The sequence below is a fragment of the Actinia tenebrosa genome, unplaced genomic scaffold (genome assembly GCF_029948245.1).
Source record: "Actinia tenebrosa isolate PJP-AT-01 unplaced genomic scaffold, QUT_ActTen_1.0 PGA_scaffold2__45_contigs__length_23673736, whole genome shotgun sequence".
NCBI classification, from domain to species: domain Eukaryota; kingdom Metazoa; phylum Cnidaria; class Anthozoa; order Actiniaria; family Actiniidae; genus Actinia; species Actinia tenebrosa.
The window spans coordinates 87,354-105,429 of NW_028292579.1; the positions used below are offsets into that span (position 1 = coordinate 87,354).

Genomic DNA, 18,076 nt, shown 5'->3' on the forward strand with positions numbered 1-18,076 from the left:
ATTGTAAATGTAAAACAAAATATGAAACAAAGTTTCCATTATTAATATTATTTAATATAAGTGCCTAAGGCGGACAACCCGATATTACGGACTCTCGCTATTACGGACATGAAGTGACGGTCCCGAGGGTGTCCGCTGTAACGAGAGTTGACTGTATTGCAGACAATTTTGTAGGGTCGTGTTCGACTTCAACAACATTGCGTGCATGCAACGAATTGCTCACAACATCGATTGCCTGCAACATTGCGTGCAATGTGGCGCCATGTGCCCGTAGCTAGCTTAAATATCACGACATTTTCACTATTTTCAGAAACAAGCTGGAACCAAGATGGCCCAAAATCAAAACCATATGCAAAATATAGTATCTTCGAAGGAAGATTTAAAATTGGGCATTCGCAGCAATGAAAACGAAATCAAAAGCAATAAGGCAAGGATATTATCTTTGGAGGAAGAGTTAAGAGAAAGTCGCAGCAATGAAAACAGCCTTGAAGAAAAGATCAGATCTTTAGAAAATGAAATACAAAACCTGAAGGATGAGAATGAAAGGTTGGTTAAACAACTGCGAGACATGGAAGTAAGATTTCAGGAGCTAGAAAAGACCAAAAATCAAGAAGACAGTGTGTTAATTATTGGTCAAATTGGTACATCCACACAGAGAAACTTGTGCAAGTACGTCCTGCGAGAACACTTCAATGAAAACTCTTACTACAAGTTTAAAGATATCGACAAATACATCAAAAATCTGAAACGTCAAACCGACCAAGAGTCAGCAAGAGAGCGGCTGGACGAATTGAATGGAAAGATTTCTTGGGATCAAAGTTTGGTGGATAGCCTTAAAAACCTTAATCAAACGAGAATCGGCATCGCTCATCCTGACCTAAGCAGTGAAAAGATTCAAGAAGCTACAAATTATTTGAAAGAGGAGAAAAAGCTGAACGAGGGAATGGTCGATATTATAAACAAGCTAAAAGAACTATGGGAAACTTCCAAAGTTTTGCTGCAGTAAGTTAACATTTTTTAAAAATTAATTGGGTCGAAACCAAAAATGACGTCCCTGACCGGCTATGATTTGCAAAACCTTTGTTCTTGGTACAAATTCTAGGGCAGCAACAAAATCTATTTCTCATACTCATTAATAATTCATGAGTAAACCAGCCAATCAATGGGCTATTTTTGGGTCACATGATGTTACTTGAAACCTGGTAAAGTGCTGTGAAAGGAATGCATTCAGTCTGGAGTAACTGGAACAAAATTAATTCAGTCCTAGGACTGAATCAATTTTGTTCCAGTTACTCCAAGTCGAATAATTAATGAGATGAGAAGTCATTTCAAAGCCTCCAATATCGGACTGGACGGGATTTCAAGTCCGCGCAGTTAGTTGTCAATGATGGAACTGATTGCTTAGACTTGAAATCTCGTCCAGTCCTCATTGTCGGCTTTCAAATATTACTTCATGGTCAGGGTTTTTGTTACTGCTCAACCCATGGTTGGATATGCTTTTTAGTGGAACTGAACGCTTATTTTAATATAATAATAATAATATTTATAACGCGCATATTTCATGCGGATATGTTCATATCCGCAGAAATTAACTAAGTCATTCAATTAAATAAATTGGATAAAGAGAAATATAAATATAACATAATATAGTATAGTATATAATAATATAAATATATAAAATAAATAAAATATATAGTAAATAGATGTATAAAATTCTAAGTAAAAGCTAATTTAAAAAGGTATGTCTTAACAAGTGATTTAAATTTCCTGATACACAGTTCATTCCTGATTTCAACAGGAAGAGCGTTCCACAGTTTAGGGGCCGCAGATTGAAAAGCCCTGTCACCTAAAGTTTTTTTACATTTCCCACTAGCTGGATGTAGCAGAGTGCCCTTATGATTCCGGAGGTTATACCCAGAAACCTTACTTACTGAAACCAAATCAGACAAATATTGTGGTGCTAGCCCACGTAAACATTTAAATGTTAACAGTAGTATCTTAAAATGAATACGATATCTAATAGGTAGCTTGTGTAAATCGAAAAGAACTGGTGTGATGTGGCAAAAATGAGGAAGCCCTACAATAACCCTGGCAGCAGAATTTTGCTTTGCTTCGAGCCTTGTTGTTGATACCATATAACTTACGTCATGATACTATTATCTTACAGGACAAGCTCCGCAGATGGTCAAGATGGTTCAAGGGTTGTGCCTGCCGCAGGAAAAAAGGACCAAAAGCACGGCCTGAATCTAAGAGGCAAGGGCCGGCACGTTAACGGACTTGCATATTCCAATTCTACTCAGCCTCCTAAAAAGGCTAGGGTTTCAAGGCGCAGGTAAATTAATGTTTAATGTTGACAAGAAGGTTCTACGTACTAGAGAAGCTTATTTGGCAGCTCACTTATAGTCTAAACAATTTAGACCTAAAAGTAGAATCAATTAGTTCTTGGTATTTTTTAGCGGTTTAGAAATGCCATCATTTACTATTTAGGCTTTCATAATGTATGGTGTGTGTGGGGGGGGGGGGGGGGGGGACATTTCTGGACATTTCAAATTTTCACCTGCTCCCCCCCCCCCCCCTGCCAAACATTATGAACGCAGCCTTAGCGTCATTTGTCTTTTTTACATATTTTTAGTTTTCTTTTTATTTTTAGTTATGAAGACTGAGAGAATGATATATTTTCATACGTACAAATTAAAAATCAAAAAAAGTTTTATTCGAAAGCACTCAGTGCATTTTAATTTTTATGGATAATTTTATCTTTTATCTTTTAATTTTTAGGAGTGATTTTTAGGGGCAGAGGCTTCTTTTTATCAAAACTCAACGAATTGCTTTATTCAAAAAGCACTTGAGAATTTTACTCAATATTTAAAAATGCATATTTGCATGAAAATAATCATTCCCAATAAGGGTGACCGCACATCACATAGTATGCCCGGATACCACAAAATGGCGGTCCTGTCTCAATTACTGGAGACGTTAAACATAGAGGGCAACACGTTCATAGGTGCTAAGTTGGCAATACTCACGTATCACCCTCTCTAAAAAAAATTTCAATTCAATTCTGAATTTTAATTTATATGTTTTTATATATTTATATATTATTAGATTATAGATTATACACCTATTTCAATCAAAGTTTGCATCGCCAAAGGCGTTAGGCGATAGGTCATTCCGACATGGAAATGGTTTCGTCGAATACAAAGAACATCGAATCAGTCTCAACACTAAGGTCCATGTTCTTGACGAGAATAAGAAGCAGAAACACAAGTCATTCCAGCTATTCTTGGATCTTGGAATGACCTATCTCCTATCGCTTTTCGCCTGTCGCCTATTGCCTATCACCTTTGGCGATGACAACGTTTTTTGAAATAGGTATATACGTTTTTATGCACGGGCGACTAGCTGGTCCTGGGTCTACATCTGCTTTGTATATTGTATTTGATACTATGTAATATAGAATAGAAAATTACGATCATCAAATGTAAAGCAAATTAAAATAAAGCATACACAAACTAAAAAAATGTTTGCGTAATTTTTCGTGATTTTCTTTTTTGTTTGCGAAGCTTAAGAAGTGATTGTACGCAGAAGGTTGTAGGAATGCAAAGAAACTGCTCTGCGCAAGCTATTGGGAATCAGTTACGTGTAAGCGTTAGTGAACTGGCTTCTCACCTCTCGAGTGTTAGATTGGATTTCTCCTTTCCTTTACACAAAAAGGGAATTATAATAAAAGTGCTGGAGATTTCATTATTTTTTTGCAAAACTTTCCAAGCAAAGTGCAAAAAGGGGAACTTGGATTTATTACAGACCTCCTTGCAAGGTTTCGCCATGCATGTTATCCACGCACGCGAATCCTTCTTGGACGACGATTGGGTACCGTAGTGGTTTTCTGCTCGCCTCTCACCGCTGTGGTCCGGGTTCGAGCCCCGGCTCAGACTGATCATATGTTAGTTGAGTTTGTGTGATGCGTTGTTCTCTCCCTTGTCACGAGGGTTTTCACTGGAATCTCCAGTCTCCTCCCTCCGTAGAAATCAACGTGTGAGTTGAGTGTTGTATGTTGTAAATGTAGAATGTAGTGTTAGTGCGTGTGGAGGGAACCTCACGGAAGAGGCCCGTACGGGGAGTGGTGGTTGTAAATAAATAAATAAATGAATAAATATATATATATATATACATAAATAAATGTACAAAGCAGGAAGACGCTAGGACTCTTTATTAAGTGTCTAGTCGTTCTAGCGTTTCGCACTAATTGGGGACGCTTTTCTCACGCACACTACCACTACGATATTCGATATTCGATATGCACACAACGCTACACTCACACGTTGCTGTCCAAACCCGGAGAAAATCCTCGTAGCATAAGAGAGAACTCCCTCGGTGCTAGCAGAGTCTTCCTCGTTGGCGACGTTCGATGAGAGTTGCGAATTTTGATGGGAGAGACTCCCATTTTGTCTGCCAAGAATCGCAAACAAAGGAGACTCTACTGGCAGGGAAGGGAAAGGAGAGAAAAACACATCAAATGAACACAATTTACATTTGGCGACCGCAGGGCTCGACCGAGCGACCCCACCGGGTGACCGGGTGGAGTCACAGGTAGGGTTAAAATGTCCAGCGGTAAGAGATCAATTATTTTTCGCTGGGAGCCCTGTGTTGTTTTATTCCCTCCCGGTCATATCATAACACAGGACCCCCGTACCGTATATTATCCATGTCTTGCTCGCTTTCTGTAAAGTTTGCTGTTGGTCTCATACTTCTTGCTTTTCTTCTCCAAACATTCGTATTTGAAGATTATTTCAGCGTGAAAGACTTGATATGGAACTCAAGAAAAGGTAGGAAAGCGTTATAGCTGTCGTTTTCTATATCGTGAGCTTATTTGAGTGAAAAATGTTGAAAACTTTCAAACAAACATGTCAGTATGTGACAAGTTTTTCATACTTTTAATCACTATTATCTGTAAATACAGGCGTAGTTGCTACCGTCAGTTGCTGCTGTTGTTCCTTCAGCTGCTAAAGTTTTCGTTTGGGTGTTTATATGGTTGTTTTTGTGTGTTTTTGACATGAAATCTGGTTGTGAACTTGATGAAGTTTGCCAAGGGCTAGCTAAGCAAACTAGCCTTGCAGTAATGGATGGAAATATGGATAAATCACAGGTAGCCCAAACAAGGTTCCTGTGTATGTTTTATAAGGGAATGTATGGGAGTTTTGATTTAACAGATCAAAAACAGTTTTCAGTGTTCTCCCAACATCCCAAGTGTTTTGATCAGAGTATCAAACACATAAAACTGTTTTTGATTTGTTTTACAAAATAACAAATGCGCAAAAAGATCGAAAAAAAGCAAAGTCTAAGTAAATTCTCCCTACGTGCCGTCTTATTCAAACTGACCAATGAGCGCGCGTGATAGATTAGAAATGACGGTAGCATGTTTTGATACTCTCATCAAACATGGTTTTCGACCAATCATAGCGTGCGTAGTATCCCAATTATTTTATAAAAAGTCATGACAATAAAATGTTTCACAGAAGAGCGGATTTTGAAAAAACCCATTAAATGGCCTCAAATCGCGCTGAAACTTCGCCAGAAGACTGGACAAAGTAAAAGCAACAACTGCAGCAAGTTTTGAGGCAAATTGTTGAGTGAATCTTTTTATTGTCATGACTTTGTCATAACTCCCTTACGTTCCCTCATAAACCATTCACAGGAACCTTGTTTGGGCTGCCTGTGGATAAATAAGGGGGGTGGAGGTTGCAGGAATTTATGTTGCACGATATTTATATTTTGTAACGACTCTTGCAAGAATTTTTTTGTGTTTGCTTGATATTTAGTTACCGTAAGGAGAGGTTGCATGATATTTTTTTCATAGGTGAAGTTTGCTAAAGATATATTTTTTTGCATTTATACAACCCCTTCAATTATCTAATTGTCAGGAAGGTGGGATGGATAAGTGAGTGAGTATAAGAGTGAATAAATAAATGAATGAATAAATGAACATTATGGCTCTTAATTATTTGTCCTATCCAGCATATTACCTAAACAAGCCATCTTATGACATTATCATTGGAGTGCTTTCTGCCAGGCATCATTTTGAGTTGAGGAAAAGCCTCAGAGAAACATGGGTTGGTTATGTAAAAAACAACAAGAACAGGTAAGTAATTCAATCTTTGAACTGTATGTTGGTTTATAGTACTGTATGTGATGATAAATCTTAGGACAAAATTATCTTACAAATTTCCATTAGATTAAAAATTAAGCATAGTGATCTCATTATTTTATTCACCAATTGTATGCTTTGTTTCATTCACTATGCTTTTTTGATTTGTGTGGCCATAGATTGCTGATCAAGTTTATTGTTGGAAAAGAAGCTTGTCTAATACCAGTCCAAGACAGACAAGACCCATACTCATGTGAAAAGAATGGTCTTACATTTAACCCAGGTAATACCTTGAATAACTTGTCCATTTTGAATATTGCTAGTTTAAAGGTCAAGTGGTTAACACAATAATGCAACTTGTCACACAACAGCAATAGAGCAAAAGTATGAGCACATTTAATATATTCACATACTTCTACAGTATGCACTGGCTTTCGTACATTATACCGACACATTTTGATGTGAAGCTGGCTGGTTTTACCAAATTAGTCGTGTAAAAGCTTGTTTGACAGCAAAAAGCCTGTGCATAGAAGCATGCAAATGCATTAAATGTTGTCATACTTTTGCACATTTAAGTGTGACATCACTATGTATGGAAAAACAACTTTTGGGTCCAAAAAAAGCACTTTCTACGAAGATTTTTATTACTTTTTCTTCATGTCAGGATTTGTTGTACAAAGTCGTAATTGTTTCAGGTGGAGATTAAATCGTTGAGAACATTTTACAAGAGCAACTTGTTTCCCTTTTAGGGATTTGATTTCTGCTTCACAACAAAAACGTTTTCATTGGCTATTTGGTATAATTTTTTTCACCGACAGAGAAACCCATTGGTAAATTTGTAAAATAAGTAGAAATGAAAAGTCGTTAATCCCTTCCAGCATGAAAAAAGAGGGCAGAGGACTTTTAGAAAGTCTAACCCCAGCCTTCTACAGTCCCTGTGGACAATATGTTTCTCCCCCGGTGTTGTGGTTTCTGCTACCTTCATTAATCTTGCAAAATCCATTAGTTTCCCCCAAGTATCACAGGAGAAAAACCGGATTCCCAAATTGGGAATTGTTGGAAATTTCCTTGAATTCCCAATTCCAACACCAACATTGGGATTTATTGTTGGGAATCTCCTTCTAATACCCAATAGAAAAACAAAATTCCCGACAAACTAACATTGGGAATCAGTGCCACGTTCCCAATTTCGTTCTCTCTGGGAATTGGATGGGAATTCGTTGTGAATTCAAGGAAATTCCCAACAAATTCCCAATTTGGGAATCCGGCTTTTTTGACTGTGTATTTGAAATCTATTTTTAGACTGTCCCATTAAAAAGCACTCTTTTTTTTAAATAATCTTAATTATTCCATCCATCAAAAAAGAAAAAAGAGAAAATTATTTACAAATACATTAATATAATTTCATATCTTTACAAAATAAAATGTCAGGAGGAAACGTTTCTTATTAGAATTCATTTAGCAATCAATTTTCATGTTTAATTTTGTCTATTGAAAGTCTAAATCTAATGCCTTTCTCATATTACAGAATTTTTTTAGGTGATATTGTTTCCTATCATTTTGTAAAGCTATATAGCACATTAAAAAGCACTCATTTGAATATCACTTTAGAGCAAAATAAAAATGTTCAATTATTCATTGCTTCTCATTCTAGTTCTTAATAAAGATATAACAGCATATCAGGTACCTGAAGGAACCATTGGTAATCATGTACACCCAGGACCTATTGGAATGGACTTCAAGGTAAATCTTGATTAAAATAAATATAAACGAATAAATGTTTTTATTTAAGTGTCTAGTCATTCTTGCACTTTCGCACTAATTGGGGACACTTTTCACTCACACACACTACCACTACATTAAGTGTTCTATGCACACAACGCTCAACTAACATGTTGATTTTTACGGAGGGAGGAAACTGGAGAACCCAGAGAAAACCCTCATAGCATAGGAGAGAACAACACATCAAACAAACTCAATTCACATGTGGTGACCGCAGGGCTCGAACCAGCAACCCGACCCCGTGTTGCACTCACAGCGGTGAAAGACAACTTGTTAGCAGTGTATGCCACCATGCTACACATACACTACCCAATCAGATAAACTATGCAATTGGCTAAACTATATAAATCGTATTAAGGTGTGTTTTGCTTGGATAGTGTAGTTATTAAAGACCTTGGAATATTTTTCTGAGAAACATTTGCTTGGCGAAACGCATTCACATATTTTATATTAATACCCACTTGACTGAGGGTTGAGCATTGGTTTGTTGTGCAGGAGGTCATTAGGTTTTAATCCTTTGCTGGACCAGAATGCACACACAATACAATATTGAGGAAAAGGTGCTGCCTATATTATAGTAAACCTTCATGTTGCACAGATGACAGCAGACACAAAATATTTTTAGTCGACTGCCCCTGGGAAAGCAATAATTAATTCTTTTCTTTCCTGGGAGCGTCAACTCAGTTTGTTTTGTACTTGATCACTAAACCAGAATATTGAAATATTGAGTATTGCTCTTTCACTCCGACTAGTGTCCAAAACGTCAGTAAGGTTTTCCATCTTTTCACGGTGTAAAATTTACCCATTTATCATTACTGTTTCATTAGAAACACAGAGGCAGCTCACACTAGTTTTTAGCTAGCTATCTCTTCAGAATATTGAAAGTTGGCTATTGTAGAACTCACAAGCAATCGGAACATGAGATTTATAAGTTAGAGTTATGTTCTTTGTAGGTCAACATTCCTATAGTGGTCACTCAACTTGGTGTATTTGACAGCAATTCTGATGGCTTTAAACATGGTTTGGTCGTAAGACTCTATGACCGTGTATCTAAGGTATGTACCTGGATTCTCATTAATATTCTGTTTCGCTGCAAATGTAGATTTCCCTGCTTTCTGATTGGTTGGAAGCTGTGGTATATAAGAGGACATATCAATGAATCATGAATCACTTGCACATAGAGCCAGCACACACTTGAAACTGTTTTTCTTTTAAACTTTTTTCCGCTTCACCTCATGAGTACATAACATTTTGACCAACTGTCGACATCATATTGTTGTGAATAAGAGGACATACCACGCTAAACTGATCTATACAGCCAGCAAAAAGACTTGCAGATGAAATGACTTGCGGCAGAAAAGTAAATACAACTGTATTCATAAATAAAGAAATTCAATGTTTCTGAATCCTTTTCAATTGGGAGGTTAAACCTGTTTGGTTATTATTTCCTTGCTGTGAAAAAAATGTGCTGAACCTTGACCTTGCAGATTGAGGTAGTCAATGTCAGTTTTACTCCAGATGATCCGGGGCAGCTCATTGGTGGCTATAGATTCAAGATTGTAGATCAGTATATTCTACCAAAGGTATGTTTCTGTATGTTTAGGGTGGTGTGTGGTAAAACTTTGGCGTTACACCACTGTGAGTCCTATGGGAGGGGTTGCTGCTTTGAGTCCTACGGATGCCACCTGTGAATAGAGGCTTTGCACCATCACATGATGGCAGCCATGACAGTAGGCAAAACAATAAAGTCTATTAACTGGATTCTTTCTCATGTAAATCAGATTAGACCAGATTCAATTGTTCCTGCCTCTTGTCATGGCCACCATCACGTGATGCTGTAAAGCCTCTATAGAGTTTGTTTGATGTGTTGTTTTCCATCTTTTGCCACGAGGATTTTTCTCTGGTTTTAAATTTTCAAAATTCAGCTTTTATGGACTTCTCTAGCTTCGTATGCAAATTGCCCATTTCAGATTACATGATATTCCCTTGAAAATTGTTCTTTTATGACGAACATGTTAGAAAAGAATCAAATGAAAAAATCAACTCCCAAGAGTGGCATCACATGGTCTGAAATGTGAATAACAAATGAAGATAAAGAGGTCTATTGTTGCTGACATGAGCAATCAGTTGTTCAATACTTTATTTTATAGTTCTGTTCAGTGACCACAAATAATAGTTCCAAGTCGTGGCTGGATTTTCCACACATAGCAAAACTATATTTTTTATCATGTGCGGCAACTTCAACCTTTTTTGTATTGTTATATTTATAAAAATGACAAATAATTAAAAAAAACTATTATTCGTGGTCAATGCACGGAACCGTAAAATGGAGTATTAAAATGGGTAAGATTAAACATTTAAAAAAATAATTACAGACATTTTCCCCTCCTTCTTATAAGCTCCATGATAATGACCCCACCCAAAAACTATTGCGAAATTGTCTGAAGCTTTTAACCAGGAATTTGTGGTACTGTTCATTATTCTTATAAACTATCCATTAAAGCAATTCATTGCTATCTTATGTATTGTTTTTCTTAGGGATTTGAAGCATCAGTTGTAGCAGAAAACTTTAGCAGCTTTGACGCAAGCCATGATAAACCTGTGGAACATAGCGCTATTGATAATGGTGGTGGTCTGATAACCTTTAACAGGGTAAGCATTAAACTTTCAGGCAGGAGGTTGTGGTTCGGGTCTTAGCCAGACCAACACTCAGGGTCTTAAAATAATTGAAGGATAAGGTGCTGCCTTTGTAATAACAACTACAAATGATTAGACCTTCACGTGGCTGAGATGACTACCTGGAGCAGCTAGGATGGTCCCGTCTTTCCACACTAACTTACCATAGCCCGGCATGCACAATCACTGAGGATGTAAAGAAACCCTGGCAGTGACCACCCTCAGTGTCTGTCCTTTACTAATGATTTTTGAATGGGTTGATTGTGGGATGGGTATGACAATTTTTAAGGGGGTTGCAACAGAATGTTTCTTCACTATAGTGATTTTTAAGAAGGTCCTGTAAAACCAATAATGTGTAACAAAATTAAGTTATAAAAAATTCGAACACAAAATACAAATTGATGAATGCATTATTATGTAAAAAAGCTAAGATGTTTGTATAATATTGTTAGGTCAGCAGGTTTGGTATGGTTCAAGGTGTTTTTCCTGATATTGAAGAGTCTGCCCTTGAAGACCCACATTATTATACAGCTGGGACGTTTGTTTACCGTGCATATGGTACAGTATAACATAATGTATGGGCATATTTATGGGTGGTGTAGTGGTTTACTGCTCGCTTCTCACTGGCTGTGGTCCAGTATCGAGCCCTGGCTCAGAATGGATCATATGTGTGAGTTGAGTTTGTTTGATGTGTTGTTCTCTCCTCTCAAATCAACATGTGAGTTGAGTGTTGTATGTTGTAAATATTGAAAGTAGCTGTAGTGTGTGTGTGAAGGGAACCTCACGGGAGAAAACAACTTTTTGAAATTAACCAAACTAACCAGACCAGACCAGAACAGACCCACCCCTCCAAGAAAATTTAAATTTTGTCAGGCCCGAATCTCATCCACCTCTGACGTAGCCTCCTATGCAGATGTTCTTCAGACACTAACGTCTGTGTAGGAGATTGATTGATTGATTGATTGAAGACTTTATTTAATGAGGGTGACGCGTGACAGTAATTTTGGTAAATGATTAACGTGTGGCCCTCTAGTGTTTAGCACAGGCACTGAAGATGGTCGTCACCAGCGTCTTCAGTGGAGGCTTTTACTACCGCCTTATACAGGGTTATATAGTGAAAACAGACGGGGCCTACGGTTTTTTTGTCCGAGAAGACAATGAGACCAAATATTTTTGACAATTATTTCTTTTTGATTCAGTTTTCAATTCTGAAGAGTTTTTGGAAGAGAATCAAAGCAAAAAGCAGCAAGAGGCAAAAGCAAGGGAAGAAGAAAGATCAGAAATTGTAAGAAGAGAAGAAGAACAACTACAAAAAGAGAACCTTGAACATGGAGATTTACTCGTGGTTGATGCTGTGGAGGTGTACAGAAACCTACCACGCAAGATGCTGCTATTTTACAAATGGTGAGAAAAAAAGCCCTAAGAGAGTGTTTTAATAAAGTTTAAAAAATAATCTGAAAAAAGAGTAACATAGTATACAGGGCTAAAGAAAATGGCCAGACATTGGACAATGAACAGCCAGAATTTTTCTGGAATTTGTCTGGTCAAATATTTGCCTTCCTGGTAGTTTTGACCTGTAACTTTGAGCCAAAAACTAGGTATGACTTAGTTGTAACTTTAGCCAGTTATCATGACCAGCGACTGACCAGCCCTTATTATCAGTCCTGGTATACATTGTGTGCAATCACATGACGTAAAATATAAAGATATGAAGAACAATGAAACAACCACCATGTTGGTTGATTTTACAAGAGAAGCTAATGAGGAATGCTTTGTTATTGTCAACCAAGATGGCGGCAATGACGTAAGATGCACGTGCGCATGCGTCAAAAAATCAATTATGTCAGAGCTCTTGTTCTTCACCGCAGGAAAGAAGAAACGCAGGCTCTGAGTACGAGATTGGTTTCCTTGCCCAATCTAATTTGCAGCTGCACAAGTTGCTTCATATACTGCGAGGATCAGCTCAATTTGATACATCCTGATCACGTGACCACATTAGTTAACTTTTTATCTTTGTGACAGGGCTTCAGAAAATATTAATTTCAACTTCACTTTAAAAACTGATGATGACTGCTTCCTCAACGTAGATTCCATCCTCAATGTAAGTTGCACCAGCAGCAAGCAGTAGAAGCAGTAACAGAAGCAGTAATAGCAGCAGCAAAAGTAGCAGTAGCAGTAGCAGCAGCAGCCGCAGCAACAGTAGCAGTAGCAGTAGTATTAGCAGTGGTAAGAGCAGTAGAAGCAGTAGCAGTAGCAGCAGCAGTAATATGCAGCAACAGTAGCAGCAGCAGTAATATGCAGCAACAGTAGCAGCAGCAGTAATATGCAGCAACAGTAGCAGCAGCAGTAGCAGCAGTAAGCAGAATATGAAATTGCACAATCTACATTTCACCTTCCAGAATTTTGTAAAAGTATGACTTATAGTGACGAGTACCACCATGTTCAAGACTGTTTGTCATCCAACCACTCTGTCTATAAGCATAGCAAGGTGTTTCAGTCAGCCAATTTAATTTCAGTCATAACTAATGTGAGGCGTTGTTTTTGTCCAGGATCTGAAGGCCTATGGACTACACGACAAATCAAAACTCTGGTGGAGTGGGTAAGAATATCATCGTGTTCTTTTTCCGGGTCTTTCTTGGTGTACCAAGGTTTATTTTACTCTGGGTTAGGGTTTTATTTTGCAGGGTATTTTTAGCTCCAAATTCCATTCCTTATATATTTCCCGTCATCTTTGTTTTGTTTTGCCCCCTGGCAAGATGGCCGCCATATCGTCGAATTAGTATAGGAAATCGCAGTGATATAGGAAACGAGTGATGTTTTGAAAGTTTTCAAAATTGGAATAGCCCTTACGAGTATCTATAAATTGTGAATTGTACGAGAAGATTGTGCGATTTTTTTGTATATAATACACTCAACAAAACTGAGCAACTTAATTGGGACTCTACAGAGTACAATTCAGGATTTTAATTGTACTCCTCTTGTCCAATCAGAATCGAGTAATTTTGTCGAGTGTATTATAAGTCCATTAATCATGGTATATACTCTTAGTATCTAGAATTCTATCAGATGGAAGCTTTATTTCATCACGATAATGCTCAGATAGAATTCTCCATTGCTATACACCGAATCGAAATATGGCGACCAATTTGAATAACTATTGTTCTTCACTGACTAACCTCGTGTTCAGGTGGAAACAAGCGTTTTCACATGAATGAGAGGCTAGTCAATCCAGAACAAAATTTATTCAAATTGGTCGCCATATTTTGATGATATGATGATAATGTATGATAAACCATATTCTTGCTATTTTTAGATTCCGTCTTGATTGGCCAGCGGAACGATACGGTAAATGGCGGGAACCAGATTACAGTGCAAGTGTGTATCCAGCGTTTGCTTGCGGTGCTGGATACATGCTGTCTGCTGACCTAGTAAAATGGCTGGCTCAAAATTCCAAGGCCTTGAAGCCTTACCAGGTATGAGAAGACTCTGGAGGAGGTGTAGACTTCATATCAAAGAAATAGAAGTAAAAATGCATCCAAGACCAACACTCTGTCAGCTGTGCAAACTGATCAGTCTATTTAAAACTGTGATTCCGATTGGTAGCCAGCCAATCAGCGCACGCGTTATATTTCGAATGCCCTATGAAATTCAGTAGAGCGCATGCAGTAAAACCATGAAATAAAAACAAAGTTTATACTGACAAATAGTAGCTACTTAGTGACTAATAGTTGCTATCACTCAACCAGAACATTCATCATACACAGACAAATACACAATAGACCATTTGTGTCTTTTGTTTAGTAAATGTCCTGGTTGAGTGCTAGCATAGATAAGACAAGATAAAAGACATTTTTTCCGGTAACAGCAACAAAGCGGCTGGCCGCCTTTTTGGATTATCGCTGGAGGTGATTATCGTGTGATAATGCAAGTTTCTCGACCAATCAGCGCGCGAGATTTTCAATAATCACCTGTGTATTTTTACTAATTGTCAGTATCAACTTTGTTTTTATTTCATGGTTTTACTGCATGCGCTCTATAAAATTCATTATATTGTTGTGACCTTTAGTCGATTGCATACATCTCACCCATAGTGCATTTCAGGCTTGGTATACAACATGGAACAAAACCTTCACCAACCTTGTTCTAACTCAACTCAACTCAACTCAACTCAACTCAACTCAACTCAACTCAACTCAACTCAACTCAACTCAACTCAACTCAATAATACATAAAGTTAAAGACATTTACCTAGTTAAAAGCACAAGCTAATTGCGACAGATAAACTGATTGAAGCAATTAGCTGAAAATTTGAAAATTTATATTTTTTAGGTCAGGCACTGAAAAAGTAGTAGTAGAATACAAAAAGAGGAGGGGGGAGAAAAAATAGCTGTATTAATTAAATCAAATCATTTTGTTATCCTATTAGGGTGAGGATGTTTCTCTTGGGATATGGTTATCAGCTGTAGGGCCAAAATTAGTCAAGGTAAGAAATGTAAAAATGTTATTCCATTACATATGATGACAAGTATGTCTCTATACAATTAGATTTATCAGAGGTGGTGCTAATGCCCATCTCTGTAGCATTGAGCAAGTACTGACCCGAGAAATAATGGTGGAGGGGAGGGGGGGGGAGGGGGTTAACCTGCAATGTACTGACTAGTATTAGTCTAAACCTACTAATCAGTGGTCTATCATAAATCTTGCGCTCTGATTGGCAGACTTACTAATGAAGAAATAGAAAACGCGCGCGCGTGTTGTGACCAGTTATAAAGCACGCGGGGGTTGGCAGAACACGAGAGAAGTGTCAGAAGAAGCACAACGCGTAGCGGTGCTTTATAACACCACACAGCACAGCAAGCAAGTTTTTTATTTCTTTTATAAAATACGAATTACAATAACCGTTATTTTAGATAGGAATGACGCTACTAAAAGTGCGCGCGCGTGCTGTGTGCTCTCATAAAGTACGCGCTCCCAACCAATCAGAACGCCAGATTCATAACAGTTATTTTATAAAACCAATTATTAGGTTTTGACTCATAGACCATTCGGGCTGTAGGTCTAATTGTTAAGTGTTACATTGGATAGGGACAGCACTACCACTCCCGGATAAGATTATAATTTAGACAAGGGCTTTGCCACTAAAACCTAATCATTGTTGACGTACATGTACATTGGAAGAAACTTCTAGTCTCTCCTAGTGAGGGAAAGTTCAATTTTTACAGAGGAGGGGAGGGGGGGGGGGAGATATTGGGATTTAGAAAAGGGGGAGGGGGTCATTAAGAAATCAGGCTCAAGGGGGGAGGGGGTCATTAAGAAATCAGGCTCAAGAGAGGAGAGGGGCACAAAAAAATCCGAGTCGCACAGTACTTTTACAACAAACAGAATGGTAAACATACGAGGGGTCATATTTTATGCAACAACAGATAAGATTAGATTTCTTGTGGGTTACCAGAGAATCCTACCACCCTCCACTCTCCCATAACAAATGAACAATCCCTAAGAACAGGTGCTTGTTTTTACTAGGTTTTAACTAAATCCATTTTATTAATTTGTTATGTACGTGTTCAGGATTATCCGCGATGGGCATGTTCAAGAGGTTGCAGCAAGGACATGTACACTTCGCCTGAGAATGACCCTCAGGAACTAATAGAGCTGTGGACAAACCTGAAACAATGTGGTGACCCTTGTGGTTGTACCTAAGGTATAATGGACCAAAGAGGTCGCAGCAAGGACATGAATACATCCCCTGAAAATGACCCTCCGGAACTAATAGAGCTGTGGACAAACCTGAAACAATGTGGTGACCCTTGTGGTTGTACCTAAAGTATAATGGACCAAAGAGGTCGCAGCAAGGACATGAATACATCCCCTGTAAATGACCCTCCGGAACTAATAGAGCTGTGGACAAACCTGCAACAATGTGGTGACCCTTGTGGTTGTACCTAAAGTATAATGGACCAAAGAGGTCGCAGCAAGGACATGAATACATCCCCTGAAAATGACCCTCCGGAACTAATAGAGCTGTGGACAAACCTGCAACAATGTGGTGACCCTTGTGGTTGTACCTAAAGTATAATGGACCAAAGAGGTCGCAGCAAGGACATATATACATCCCCTGAAAATGACCCTCCGGAACTAATAGAGCTGTGGACAAACCTGAAACAATGTGGTGACCCTTGTGGTTGTACCTAAAGTATAATGGACCAAAGAGGTCGCAGCAAGGACATGAATACATCCCCTGAAAATGACCCTCCGGAACTAATAGAGCTGTGGACAAACCTGAAACAATGTGGTGACCCTTGTGGTTGTACCTAAGGTATATTGGACCAAAGATTTCCTTTAACTAAATTTCAAATTAAAGCAACTTCTTAATCACCAAAACGTCAAGGATTTCTAATATTTATGAGGAGCACTTTGAGGATATGAGAGCCGTTTGTTGTACGGTTACAAGCACCAAATGATATCCCAACCTTACACGTCAACACATCATCATTCAGCTGATTTTATCATGTTAGGCATGAAATCGCTTGGATCGTAGCTCGTCTTTATGTAGTCTGCTTAACTTCTGTATAAATTGTCGCATTGGCTTGGGTTGTAAACATTTACGGATCAAGGCAGGATGATAAGAGGTTGCAAATCAAGGTTTGTTCTTCGTATTCTAGGATAGACGTCCTCATCATCATCATCGTCAAGAAAGACAAATAAAAGGCAGACAGACAGACAAACCAAAAAACGATCAGATGGACAGACAGACAAACCAACTAATGGTCAGGTGGACAGACAGACAAAGCAAATAACTGTCAGATGGACAGATAAACCAACTAACGGTCAGGTGGACAGACAGACAAAGCAAATAACGGTCAGATGGACAGACCGACACACCAGCTAACGATCAGATGGACAGACAGATAAACCAACTAACGGTCAGGTGGACAGACAGACAAACCAACTAACGGTCAGATGGACAGACAGACAGCCTGGGAGACAGACAGACAGACAAACCAACCAACGGTCAGATGGACAGACAGACAAACCAACTAATGGTCAGGTGGATAGACAGACGGACAGACAGACAGATTAAAGACTATTCAACACCCATCAGTCTTCAACACCATAACATCGGTTAGTCACATTGTGGTTTTTGAGGTCAGTCTGTAAATACCCTGCTTGGCAGAGGTTTTCGTCTGTCATTTGTCGTCCTTCTAAGTAACATTTAGCATGCAGCAGGTTGATCAGAGCAGGCTGAACACGTCATTTCACCACAACCCTTTCAGAATGGCTTTATCTAAATATGTCATCAACCAAAATGCGGTTTGAGCGCACTGATATTCTCTGAAAGTATTATTCCACGCAGACAATAAACACGCTTTTAAAACTATAATACTTAGGAATACGAATATCTAGTCATAAAATATTAAGGAAATCTGTTCTGGATATCTTCGCTAACGAATTTATCGAGAACTAAAAGAACAG

The 18,076-nt window shown here is 38.3% G+C and overlaps 1 protein-coding gene across 1 annotated transcript; it reads left to right on the top strand.

Moving 5' to 3' along the window:
- The first annotated feature begins 328 nt into the window (after positions 1–328).
- On the top strand, positions 329–17,984 carry LOC116303868 (UDP-GalNAc:beta-1,3-N-acetylgalactosaminyltransferase 2). The gene is made up of 16 exons (XM_089033629.1): positions 329–1,002; positions 2,259–2,332; positions 4,785–4,826; positions 6,016–6,139; positions 6,325–6,428; positions 7,800–7,888; positions 8,881–8,982; positions 9,415–9,510; positions 10,466–10,579; positions 11,056–11,161; positions 11,803–12,007; positions 12,626–12,704; positions 13,153–13,202; positions 13,917–14,076; positions 15,030–15,086; positions 16,172–17,984. The coding sequence occupies exons 1-16, from the start codon at positions 329–331 to the stop codon at positions 16,301–16,303; spliced, it is 2,208 nt and encodes a 735-aa protein (XP_088889755.1). The 3' UTR covers positions 16,304–17,984.
- The last annotated feature ends 92 nt before the right edge of the window (positions 17,985–18,076 follow it).